This window comes from Apteryx rowi, unplaced genomic scaffold (genome assembly GCF_003343035.1).
Source record: "Apteryx rowi isolate R43461 unplaced genomic scaffold, aptRow1 scaffold_31, whole genome shotgun sequence".
Classification (NCBI taxonomy): Eukaryota; Metazoa; Chordata; class Aves; order Apterygiformes; family Apterygidae; genus Apteryx; species Apteryx rowi.
This window is the reverse complement of record NW_020449530.1, coordinates 3,320,610-3,334,072: the sequence shown is the minus strand read 5'-3', so window position 1 is coordinate 3,334,072 and position 13,463 is coordinate 3,320,610. Positions and strand designations below refer to the sequence as shown.

General features: G+C 45.5%; 1 protein-coding gene across 1 annotated transcript in view; it reads right to left on the bottom strand.

The window, feature by feature from the left end:
* Nucleotides 1-251: 251 nt before the first annotated feature.
* Nucleotides 252-13,463, bottom strand: part of NINJ2 (ninjurin 2) — a 46,989-nt gene continuing 33,777 nt past the window's right edge. Inside the window, 2 exon segments of the mRNA XM_026070428.1 lie at nucleotides 252-418; nucleotides 1,865-2,096. Coding sequence (XP_025926213.1) covers nucleotides 252-418; nucleotides 1,865-2,096 — 399 coding nt within the window.

The following is a 13,463-nucleotide window of genomic DNA, read 5'->3' as shown; positions in this document are numbered from 1 at the left end:
GAAGTAGGGAGCTTTGGTGATCTTGCTTTAAAGACCAAGTAAGAAAATCCTCCTTCTCTGAGGGAATTTGTTCAATGGCCCTGGATGTCCATGGGACAACAATACACCTCCAGAAAGTCTTTGCTTATTTGTGTAGCATTGTCTTCCATTTCTCAATCTTGCAGTGATGTTCTGTGAGACTGACAGCCCTTCTAGGGGCTGGCAGTGATAGGAACTCACCCCTTTCTTACCTGACTCCCTTGCCCCATGACTTAATAAGGTCCCCTATAATTCCTGGTAGGGTAGAGGCCAGTCTTCTGCACTCCAAAGGCCGTGATGAAGATGTTGAGGATGACCGTGATGAAGATGAGAGCTGTGGCAGCATTGTTGAGGATATTTAGACGGGGTTGCTTTGTGACATCATTCAGGTTCAAACGAGCTGCGTGATACAGTGCAAAAACAAATGGAGATTTGTAGTTCGGCTCAAAAACAAAAGTACAGGGACTCCAAGTCAAAAGTCCCCAGCCCCAGGGAGCCTCCACTGCCTGCAAACACACATGGAGCAAATTGCCCCTGGGCACCACAGCCACAGAGCTGGGGGAATGGTCTCAGTGTCTTTACAGGCACCGTAGCTTGCCCTAAGACAAGGTAGAAGGATAGAGCAGAAGAAGATTTTTTTTTTTTTGTCATGTGTATTTTCTTTTGCAATGTGGGTGCCAAGGCCCTCCAATGGGCTGGCTCTAAATAACTGAGTTAGTTACCACTGCATGTTAGCCGGGCACGTGCCATATCGCCATCCCTCCACATGCTCAGCAGGATGCACTGAGGAAGGCTGGGTGGTGCGGGAGACAAGGTCAGTGGTGCTGGACCAGGGCTGGGAGGCCAATTCCTCCTTCATGCCCAGATTTCAGATGAAGTGCTGACAGAGCTAGCCCCCTCCCCTACCCAAACAAGAGGTATCGGGGTACCTGAATGGGATCAGCTATAGCTGATGGGCATTGAACAGTTCAAATATGGGAACATCCCTGTTACTAGGGCTGTTCGGCCAATAGGCCATGCAAATGGCACTCCGGTGGCTCTCTGTCTTCAGACATGGTCCCCTGCCCCCTTTCTCCTCACAGCTGGCTCCAGCCACTCCTGCTGCCATGGGGAAGGGCTGTGCAGCATGGGGCATGGGAGGGACCAAGTCACAGGTTTTCCCTTAGCTTCAAATCATATGCCCTGTATAGAAAAGCATGCAGGAAACACCAGAAAAAGTAGCCAGTGCTACTGGCCAGTGTATGCTTTTAATACAGAGCTTGCATTTGAGGCTGAATTATAGGAAATCCCATAYTGAATGGAGAATTTGTCGAGTCTGTTGGAAACACTACTGTCTATATGGCACTAGAAGTGTGGGATTCAGTAAATGAGATATTAATATGGGGAATACCTCCGCCTAACATGTCTGTCAGGCCCCAGCTTGGATGAGGGCAAAAGACATGGCTAAAATGTGGTACTTGCAGGAGCTGCATAGAGGGGCATATTGCAGGCGTGTGCAGCGACGATGCCTGAAACCCGGTTCCTCTCCCTACCATGGGGATCAGCAATGGGGAAGAGACAAGTGAATGTACTTGAGTAGTGCTCAGAGCAAAACTGAGCAAAAAAGAAAAAAAAAAGAAAAAAAAAGAAAAGACATTCCCCATTTTGTAAAACAGTAACACAGACTTTCCACCACTACCATCATGCTGTCTTAAATCCCTCCACAACCCTGGTTGCAATGAGTGGAACAGCACAGGGCAAGAGGCCACAGCTCCTGGTTCTCCATTCCACCTCCTGGCTGCCCCAGCATCACAGCCAGCCGCTCTGCACCCTGCGAGGGCACACAGGGGCTAGGACGCTGCCTTACCAGTGACGATGAGGAGAATTCCAATCATCACCTGGAAGAAGAGAGAGATGCTGATGAGCACGATCAGGGTGACATAATACTGAAAGGAGGACCCCTGCTCCAGCACTGCTTTGAGCTGGGTGACGTTGGCCATGAAGAGTGCCACATCCAGCATGCTCTCTGCCACGCTCTTCTTCGTTGCGTAATGGTTGATGTTCATCGGACCATTAATCCTGAGATGAGGATTCATGCCCTGGGGAGACAAAAGAAACAGCATTACCAGTCTCATTCCTAAGCCGACAGGCCTGTCCGTGCAGGGTGGACTGCTGCCTCACCATGGTGTTTATCTGGAAAGCCTGGGGAAGAGGCAAAGCCATGTGTTTTAAAAATGTCAAAAGCACCCAGTGTTCCCTCACACTTGCCTTATGGCATTAATAGGCACAAGAGCTCTGCAAGGTTAGAAAAATACTGGGTATTTTTATGGATAACAAGCTGTCCAGAGTTACGATAGCATAGATTAACTCGAGCCAGGGATTTTACAAGGAATATTAAATTCTCTTCCTTGAGGGCACAGACAAGCCTCAAACTTAGGGGGATTAGAGAGAGATCTTCCCTTTGGGCAGGGTGTTCAAAGGACTGTCAGTGCAGGGATTTATATCTTCTCTGAACACTTTTTTGCTGGCTGCTGTCTTATACAAGGTACTAGAGCAGATGTTACAATCCTCATTTTCCTCTTTCCGAAACCAGGGACACTATTTCTTCAAAATGTCAGGCATTGAAAAGCATGGATACAAAGGGTGGGATTCATCACACCTAACTTTAGCTAATCATTCAGACACGTTTTTTGTCAGTAGAGAGGAGTAAGTATTTACCAGGTGTAGGTCATCTGGCTGCTTTTAACCTAATTACAAGCTGTCTGTCTTCTTGCTGCTTTCAGCCACCTCCTTTCCTTTAACATTCCTGTTAGCTGAGTTCTTCTGCTAGTTGTCTTGCCCCATATGACAAAAAAGAAGGTGATAGGAAAGGAGGACATTGATTTTAATTCACCCAGAGTGTCATCAGCTGGTAATAAACTACCAGCAAAGGATAATTACAAAAGATCTGGATGTATCTGCAGTAAGTTATGATCTTCTTTCTTCAAAGGAAAGAAAAACATAACTTCCATGTGGCAGACAAGTTTCAGTTCTGGAAAATCAGCCTACTGTTGGCTGTTATTCAAGATTGACAGCCTTACCATTGGTGCTGTCCTGATGGATAATCCTTTAAATGCGGAGAAGAGGCCCAGCTGTGGGTCTGAGGTAACTTCTTTTGCTGAGTGCTGTAAGAGGTTTCTCCAGGTGTGTGCTGAAAGTAGGACTGTGCCTATCTCAAATGGTGAGTTCTGCTTTTGTAGCAGATAAAGTACAAAATGTAATCTTTTCTCCGTGTCCCAGGCAGAGCAATAGAGTAAAATTATGGCCAGCACTTCATGTTGCTGCCTCTGGCTTCTTGATGTGTCCCTGGGGAGCAAGGGCTTTTTCTGAGCAGAGATGGGAAGGTGAGCATGGGCAGTGAACCTACAAGAGTGCTGTCTGTATGTGTGGCACTGAAATAGGTGCCCTGTTTCAGAAGGGGACTCGGGCCAAACATCAGCTCCTGTGAGAAAATCATGTAGCAGAAAGAGGGCAGGAAGAACTGTATTCAGCTTGAAATACTGATGAACTGTGATCCCTAAGAAGGGGTCAGCTCAGGGTGGGAAAGTGCTTTTTGGGATTTTTTTGCTAGTTAAAAGCATGTAATTCTTGTGGTTTCTAACAGTAGAGTAACTGTGGTTAAGAGACTCCTTTGCAGAGCTTGTATTTCTTGCTATTAAAGGCAGAAGCTAGAGGATCCTGGAAGGAGATAAAAGTAGAAGTCTAGAGAGCCTGTAAAGACTTTAAGGTAGTGTGTAGGGGTTCAGGACTTCTTAAACATTACTCTGGTGTCTAGGGCAGTAGAATAGAGATATCTCACATTGCAGAGAAAGGAGGTTGGCAAAAGGTCTGAGCCTGGGAACATGTCCTGACATCCTAGAATTAGACACTACCAGCTCTTAGCTGGCTTAAAAGCACATGAGCCTGTTGCAACAGAGTGGTACCCATACCAAGTGGTGCAGGGTTTGATGATATTTGATCCCTTTAATGTGCTTTCTTCCTTATTCCTGAAGTCATCCCTCCTCGCTGCAGTGGTACAATGATGGGYATTGACAGTTTATCTGTGGCTGATGATGAGTTAGGGCTGGGAGAACAATGAAGCTGAACAAACACGACAGCTTTGACAACTTCGGTCAAATGAGTGACTAGCACGAGGAGGCTGAGCCATCTGCTCCCAGTCACTTACAGGGGGACAAATAAGGCAAGTCAGGAGCTCTTTTTGAGTGAAAACACTTTCTTCAAGCTACCCCCCAAGCTCCTTTACCTGTAGTGGGAAATGGGTCACCCAAGCATGGGTCAGGGTTAAAATGTACTAAGCTCCGAGTATCAGAGAAACAGACAACAAAAATAGGTAGCTTTCACGTTGCTTTTCCCACGTGTGGATGAAAGCAATGGCATGTTCCCCTGTTTGGGGCAGGAGACCACAGGCAGGGAAGGCCACTGCTTCTGAGGTGGAGTCACAGGGTCTGGGAAATCCTTGCACTGTGCAATGAAAAACTAGGCATTCCTTCTGGCTTGGTTGGCCCGCCAAGGTGACCAAAAGGCCACCTGTATGATTAAAGCTGGGTGCTGAGCTAACATTTAGACAGCTACATAATGAGCCACTCTGCAGAAGTGCTTACCATGCAGTAAGGACCCTGAAGAAGTCCTGATGATTGCAGCTAAAGTCAGAAAAATCCGGCTCCTTTGTGGATTTGGCCCTTACAGAGTATTCTGTCTAGTCCAGCAGCTACAAATATAAACCTGGAGCCTCAAAAAACAAGAGGCTTAAGAAAACCAGCAGCCTTCAGAGACCTGGCATTTTTTTGATAAATGCAGAAGGCTGGCTTTACTTGGGATGCCTGGTGCCACTGCTGTCAGCAGCTACCCACTCCATCTGTGGTGTATGAATCAGATGCCTGTGACTTTTTTTTTCTTTTTTTTTTTTTAGCTGCAAAATGTATGCACAGCTCTTCAAACTGAACCATTACTGCTTTTGCTTTGTCTTAGAGTTGAACCCTGTAAAGTGCAGTGGTTCAGAAGCCAATTCACAAGCAACTTGGGTTTCCCTGCAGCTGAAAAGCCTGGGTGGCTGGGGGAGGGTGGATGGGTTACACGGGACCGCTGATGAGATTAAGTGATTCCCTTTTGGCAAACAGAGCCCTGGGTTAAGTCACAGGACATATTTTAAGGTTTATCAATGTGCTTTATATCATCGGGCTAAATCTGGTGTCCTTCTAGTCACTTTGAAAACATTCCCTTTCTGAGAGTGGGGATCACTGCCTTTCCTCCTCCATAATGTCAAAGAGGAAAACTTGATATCATGCAGAGTTAGTCTYGGTGAGTGCTGTCCCAGAGCTGGCATGGGTCTGCTAACAAACAGCAACTACCATTGTGCAGCAATTCCCCAAAGATGGGGAATTATTATTGCCCATTCTTTAAGGGTAGGGAGCATCACACAACTCTGGCTGAGCTGGCGCCAGAACTTGGCTCTCTCATCCCATTGCCAGTGTTTCGGCTTTCCTTATTATACAGCCTTCTTTCCATAAAAAAGCTACTAGCTTCAGTCCGACCCCAGGCAAATCCTTTTTGCGCTTCATTTTGCGTAAGYGTGGTGTAGTGATGCAGACCGTTAAAGGGCCTCAGTGAGGTATTCTTTTGGGTTTTATAAGTCATAGGCTTTATTTTTACTCAGAGCAAAAAACCCTCTGCATCAGTTCTGACTTCTTTTGTTATTTTTAATTTTCGTAGGAATTACTAAAGAAAGAAGGCAGAAGATCACAAGTGTGGGGGTGGATTTTTTAACATGATCTCTATTTCTGCTATATGGAGCTGTCAAATTACAAGGCCTGTGAAACCTTGCTTTGGCACCAGAGGGCATGCTGAGCTCCCCAGCTGCTGAGTGCTGCATTGCTAGCTAAAACTACCTGAAAATTTTCCAATGAAACTACTTTTCAAGGGAAATACTTTCTTCTTATTATATATATTTTTTCCCCCAAGAAGCGCCTTTCTTTTGAAGACTTTTGGAGGCAGTTCATTAAAATATTTCTTTCCAAAGCTTGCAGGCTTTTTGGTCTAAAGCTTTCTTAAAGTTACTTGTGCAATTTTTACAAAACCTACAGTTTTTCTTGTATTTTTCAAGGGAAAAAAATTACAGAGCAGATCTAATTGCAAATTGTGTGCTTTGTGGTTTTTGTGACCCTCTCCTCGGGGGAGAACAGGCTGAAAGAGACACCAAGACAGCATGAGATTCAGAAGTATGAGAATGATAATCCTCTTCATGGGAGCGCTCTGGCAGAAGGGGATGTCTGAGGAGAAACTATATTATTTGGCAATTAGTTCCAAGGGAAATGCTGAAGAATGCCAAAGAAAACAGACATGAATGCAGGCCATGCACAGAGAGGGGGTAGGTGCAGAGACGCGCATCGCGGGGAGCCCAGCTGATAAACAGCCGCGTGTAGGCGAGTGCACACAGACACGCACACAGCACATCAGGCACCAGGGGAAATCTGGGGTGTATTTTTCCATGGTATTTGCCAGTTGGCAACTTTAGGAGTACTTTGCAAACATCAGTTGGTGAAGGTTAAAGCACACAGAAACTCATCTTGCAGGGTAGGAGAGGAGCACAGTTCCCTTTCCATAGGCTGGGAGCAGAGATTAAAGGCCCTGCTCTCAGTCAATACTTCTACTTTAAGTGCCCACTTACTAGCTATTCTACTTTGCACTGCAGCTCCTGACCATTTCATCTGGAATGAATGGAGCCAATTTTTAATATTTTTGACCAAAATGCCATGTCTAGGCACAGTGTCACAGTGGCAGAATTGGGAACAGAACAGAGATTGCCAACCTCTCCCCCTTCCCCCCCCCCCCAAGTAGGCTGTATTTCCCCTGCAGAGTTGTACATGTCCATCCACAGGTGAGGAAACAGGTTAATGCAGAGCTGGGCAATACATATGCAAGAGGAGGGACACAAGGAGAATGCTTTGGTCAATACCATGTGGAGTGTGAACTCTCTGAGGCAAAGTTTTGTGTTTGTTTCTTGTTTTATTTGTTGGTTTTTTCTCCTTCTTCTCCCTCCTCCACTGCAGCACAACAGCAAGCATCCTGGCTGCCTTCCACAAACAGAAGTATCCTAAACCCTGCCATGGCAGCTGTAGGCAAAAGGAAAGCTGAGTGTTTGGGCCAGTCCCCCTCTTTGGCCTCTGCTGAGGCTGTCAAGTAGTCCAGTTGTTGTGGTTAGGCTATTTTTTAATATAGCCAGCTGTTCTGCTCGCTAGGGGTCCCATCCAGAGCCAAATGGTTGTATTGACTTCAACTTGTATTGGGTCAAGCCCAGAAAGCAAGTCAGGGATGTTTTCCTCATTTCTCAGGCTCTCCCCACATGTGGGAGTGGTCCTGATCAAGGTTTTTCTCTGAGGTGTTCTTACCTTTCTGCAAGAGGGAAGTGGAGAGAGGTCGCTGCTTAGTGTAACAGGGGGCTTGTTGATAACAGCTGCTTGGAAGAGAGCTTTTTAACCTGAAAGCACCTTCCAGAGGCTGAGGACCAGCACCTCTTCAGCAGTGGAAGGCTAGGCAAGTGGCAGGCACAGGCCCTGATTTCTTGCTTAGCACCATTCACTTCTCCTTCCACCCAACTCCCATTCTCTGTTTGCTTTATCCACCTCGTGTGTCTCGCCTCATGCCCGCATGCAAGCTTGGTGAGATCTCTTGCGCAGCAATGCAAGCGCTGTATGATGACAACAGGACCTGCATCCCTGAGCAAGGGAGCCCCTTGGGGAGAGTCATAGCAATAAGGGAACAAATGTGCAGCTGAGAGATGCCAGCAGAGCCTCTCTGCCTAACCTAGCTGAAAGTCCAGCCTTATATTCCTGTTGCAACTCGCCAAAATGAGGATATATAGGAATGAGAGGTTAACAGAAACCTAAATATCTGCTTTCAATCCTTTTTCTTTACGTGGTGTTAAGTTGGGCAGTGTCCCGGCCCTGGCTCACACAGGGCACAGGAGAGCAGTCTGCGTGAGTCATGAAGYAGCACAGCTTCATGAGAATGGGAGCCGCGCTCCTCGCCCTTGCCCTCCGGCTGACACTACAATTGGGTTCTGCTTCGTGGCTGGCTGCAGCAGTTGCAGCCTGCAGAGACCTGCTTGTCGCATCAAGTGTGTGTGCTCTGCTCTCTCCTTCTCCCTTCCTCCAAGTCCTCATATCTCTTATGCCTCTTGCAGAGCCTCTCTGTTCCCATCTGCATCTTTCTGTCCTGGTCTTGCTCTCTCCTTTCATCCTTTTCCTCTATTTTCTCCTTCTCTGTTTTCCCTCCTGTGCTTTCACACTTTCCTGCAATCAGTCTGCTCTTTTCCTTCATGCACCTCCTTTCTCTCCCCTACCCTTCTCTCCCTTTGGCACTCAGCACTGCTGTAGGGTGAGTTTCTTGAATCCATTCGCTCTCAGATGCCACTCACAGCTTCCTGTGCTACAGGGCAACATAAATTATGTATCTCTCAAATAACTGTCTTAGATAATCTATATTAAACTTTCTAGTTAAGTGTATTTATGATACTGAATTGAAGAGATCCAGGAATCAGTTGGCAGGCTTCAGAGCTGAGCTGGAATAGAAGATAACTTTTCCAGGTAGCTGGAGCGAGGAGGAGGGGGCATGGGCAGTGATACTGGTGGAGGAGCCTTTATCAGTAGTTCAGAAGCAATAAGAGGATTTGGGGGATCAAGAACTGCTTGGCACCAGCAATTACCATGTGCCCATGCATGATTTTTGATTGTTAAACAGAAGCAATTGGGTGTGTAGGTGTGGCAGAGGGGGGGACAACTATTTAAATATGTGCAATTGGGAGTGCACTCAAAAGGATTAGCTGGAACAATTATCTCCAAAGTCAGGATATAGAAGCTGGAGCCTATTCAAGTCACTTGTGTTTAGCACCCAGAGCAGATTTACCCTGGTGCTTGAAAAAAGCAAGTGGAGACTTAAAACAGCTTTACAAGAGAAATTAAAAGTAGGTTAGCAGAGAAAATGAGTTTATAAAAAATAGAAGAGCAGCCGGGAGGCACAACAGTAACTACTGCATTGTGCTTACAAAGCTAAACAAGTTAAGATGAATAAATCTGCAAGCTGGATGKCTTATGGCCCAAAATATTAAGAAAAGCTGGGCCTGATCTCACAGACTGCTGCCAGATCCAAAGAGCAAGTGTGTTCATATGTTATTTTAATTCAAAACATTCCTAAAGCTAGTCTGAAATCTGAACTTCTTCCAAGTCTAAGGGTGTTTGGATCCATTGCTGAGGGTCAGGTTGACTTCTAAAACTGAGACAACATAATAGTTCTATTAAGTCAGACCAAAGGTCCAGCTCCTCTGACTGTGGTTGACAGCAGATACCTAGGTAGAAATATTAGAACGGGACAAGCATACAGCAGTGGTCTCTTGTGATGTATGCACCCAGTAATCTGTGACTCAATATACAGTCACCCCAGCCCTGGACTAATGTTCGTCTTCATGTGAGGAAGTCTGAGGTTAATCTGTGCATCAGTCGCATGTTGTGTGGCTTAGAGCATACTATTTGCTCTCCCTGCCTCTTAGTTTCCCTATGTATAACATAAAAAGAATACTTGCATATGTGACATCTAGGAAGAGATGTGGCTAAGATGAACTGCAGAAGTATTCTACCTGCCTGTGTTTGGTGTATATAATACACAGACTGAATTTATAATTCAGGCAAGCTACTAAAGTCAACGAAGTTAGGCAGGTGACTTTTGTATTCCTAGGCCTTTATCTGGGAAACACTGTAAATAAATAAATAAAATAAACCTCCTTCTAAACCGCCCTGGAGTTCAGGTGCAGAGTTTGACCTGCATGTCCCTCTGGTTGCCCTCTGAGTGCTTGGGGTCTCCAGGAAAAGGAAGCTGGAGGAGCCCAGGCAGAAAGACAGGACACCATGACTGTGGATCTCAACAGAGATCATGCAGAGCTGATGAAGTCACATCCATAAACAGTGAAACTCGGGGTATTTGGTCCCTCTGTAATTTATAAAGGCTTTTATCCACAAAGCATTTTTCCACCTCCAGCTGCTAACATTTGCCATGTCTTTGTCCTGTGGGTCCTTGTCCCTGTCTCCAGTTCCAGCACTCACCAGCATCACCAAGCAGACCCTGCTGACTTAGTCTCACCTAGGCCCATACTATCCCTTTTCTTCAAAAACTGCCAGGCTCAGCTTCCTTCTCTGCCAGGAAACTGAGTCAGTTTCTGCACCTAAAAAGGCCAAATCTGCTGATTTTTGTTAAGAACGAGCACATTCTGAGTTGTGTTGGTTCGCAGTTGAGCTTCTGGCCTAACGCCAGTTTTTAAAAAAAAAAAAGTGCTGTTGCCCATCTAGCCTTCAATAAACCCTTGTTTTCATATTTTATTTCAAGATTTGTCAAACTAGGTATTAAATACAGAAATTAGTGAGGCAGTAACTAGGTAATATGGGCAGATGTGTGCAATTAGCAATGGACTTCAGGGCAGGGAAGTCTGCAAAGCAGCATCTTGAGTCTGTGCTAGGCTCCTTGGGAATGTCCTGCAGAGAAACAACCTTGACTGTCTCTAGAAAAATTTTAAACGCATTAGGAGTGTTCTAGCAAATGGCTGTTGCATTTTAACATGAGAAAATGTAAAGTGATGCATGGCCATGGCTGTTCAAATTCAATTAGTGTTAACACCCTTCCATTAAACTCTCTGGCTGGAGGGGCTGCCTCTTGCTTGGGAGCCTGCTGTGCCAAGGAAGGCTGTTCCTGTCTCATGAGGGCTAGAGCTATGGGGAACCAGGAGAGGACAGGAGGTGCCATGCTTGAGAGGAGGCTGTGTCCTCCCATGAGCACACATGAGCCCCTCTGTGTACCTCGGAGCATATCCATAGCATCTTTCTGAGCCTGGCTYGAGAATTGTCATGCTTGATTGCTTTGTGTGGAGCCAATATCTTAGCATTTCTGCTTGCGGTTTGGTTATTGTCTGACTGAGGCTATTGCTCCTGTTCTTGTATTGATTATGGCAAGTCATTTAGTTCCATTTTAGAGGGTTTTCATTACTGTTCTTGTTGCTAAGATGGAGAGGAATGGGATCATGTGAGGTAAAGGCACTGCCAGGAGCTGGAAAAGTCCAAGCTTGGTTCTAGGCTGTTGCAGAATTTCTGTCTTGGCTTCTTGGTAAAAATGGGGGTAATACCATTTCTCTCACCATATTCTAAGAGCTTTCCAGGACAAGAAAATGATTCTTCTGTGTGTGTATGATCACTAACACAGTGGGACCCTGGACTCAATCAGAACGACTGTTAATAACTCTATTAGAGATAAAAATGTAAGAGGGTCCTAAAAGTTTAACTGAATTTTTAGTAGGATTAATAGTTAGCTTGTGCAGAGCATTTACAAATGTAACTATTATTCATGTTTTAATAGATAAGCCAAAAGATATCATTCACAGATCAGGGATGGAGGCAGAGCACAGAACAAGACCCAGTGTCCTGCCTTTGAGAGTCTTGCTGTCACCCAAAAGCCTCACTTGCCTCGCAGCACAGTTACAGATAGCTTGTGGCAGTTGAGAGCACTTTATTTTTCAGGACAAAGCAAGAACGTAGCAACTTCTGAAGTACCAGATACAGGATTTCTGTCTCCTACATTTGCCACATCAACACTTCAAGGTGTATATTAAAGCTTATTAAACAACTATGGATTCACTGGCTTAAATTCCATTTCCCCTTTGGATGGCAAAGCACTAAGCAATTTTTTGGGTGTGTATTGCTGCAAAAATAGTCAGTATGAGGCAAGACTGAATTAAAGAAGGCACTTGAAATAAAATCCAGGGAGCTGTTATCTCACTGGGTAAAGCAGCTGTTTTCAACCTGTATCCTATGGAGCCTTGGAGAAGTCTGCTTCTAAGGGATCCTCAAAAGGCAACTAAGAAAAGCAAGCTTGCATACAGCACAGCTCTTGAACACATGTCATACCTCTGAAGAGGTCTGCCATTCTGCTGGAAAACATATAGGAGGTCAGAGTTTTAAAGCAGTGGAAAACCATCAGTTAAATACCTTAGTGAGTGAGGCCTCATCTAAGGATACTCCCTTTTAAGCGTGCAAGGTCAAGCTTGTGTCCCTCCAAAGACAGTAAGCATGTATTGCATTGAAATCAATGGCTCTTTGCTTCTCATCTTTTGGAAGAATTGTCACTGTAGTTCAAGTCAGAATGGAGATGCATCAATTGCAGGAACACGGGATACRGAGCACAAGGGTGGGATGTCATTGTCTGATTCAAGTGGTACGCAGAGACTCATCACGCATTGGGGTCCTGTTACAACAGACTCCCAGTAAACAATGTTCTGGCTGACAAAGCCATCAAAGGTTGAGAAAAGAGAATCCTTTTTCCAGTTTTCCACTGGGGATCTGTGGCCTATATTACTTGCATAGGAGCACATAGGCTGCCTGCAACAGAACCAGAAATGTAACCCAGAATTTGATCTGACTCTCTGAAATATGCGATGTTGCCTCCCTTCTTTCAGACTGCAACTCACCAAGTCTTAGCCCACTATTGGAACCAAACAAACCCATCCTTTGTGTCTTCCTCTCCAACTGTCCTCTTTCATTTGCACATTTAGTATCTTCTGTTTCTGGGGACACATACATTGTTTTAGGGATGATATGGTGAAAGAAGTGCTCAGGCTTCTCTTCAGTCTTGCTGATGTTAGCTGAAGTTGCATGAATCTGAACCAACAGGAAAATCCAGATAGGGCTGGGRTGAATTTTGTGCCATGACCTGTTTTTGGCCATATGTGACAGAAACCTGGAGCAGCCGGAAACTTGAGGTGGAATGGCCTCACATCAAAAGGCACCAAGAGTCTCTAGTTGGTAAATACTGAGATTATGAGAACAGTCTAAGCATAATTCTTTAATTAGAGAAACCTCATGATCTCTTGGCGAGATACATTAACTTTTAAAACAAAGTGTCTTTGCAGAGTGAGTCCATTCCTTCAGTCTTGGTTTCTCTCCCAGCAATTTCCACCGCCTTCCTGGTGTGTACAAACCTGGCAGTTTCCTTTAAGTCCCCAGGAGAGCCTTCTCCCTGTTGACTCTGGGACTTGGCTTTGGGTCTGCTCTCCAGTGCTTGCTGACTGACTTGCCCTCTTCCCTGAAAAGCCAAAGCTTCCCCTCTGGAGCATGCCTCAGTGCTCTAGGTGACTTTCCCCCCCCTCTTCCAGAGCCCTCTACGAGGCCAAGGGACCAAAAGCCTGGACAAGGCAAAGAGGCAGCCTCTCTCCAAGTGGGAAAGCATAGCCTAGCCATGCCTTTACTGGAGTATGCAACATATAGTCCCTATACAGTAAATTGGAAGCAAACAGGCTAAGCAGTTATGACATCTTTCACAATTAGCCCTTTTAGAACTTTCTTCCAGACAAAATTAGCCCTGCGTGAGAGCTGGCTTCCTCAGCTGAACTCACGTAC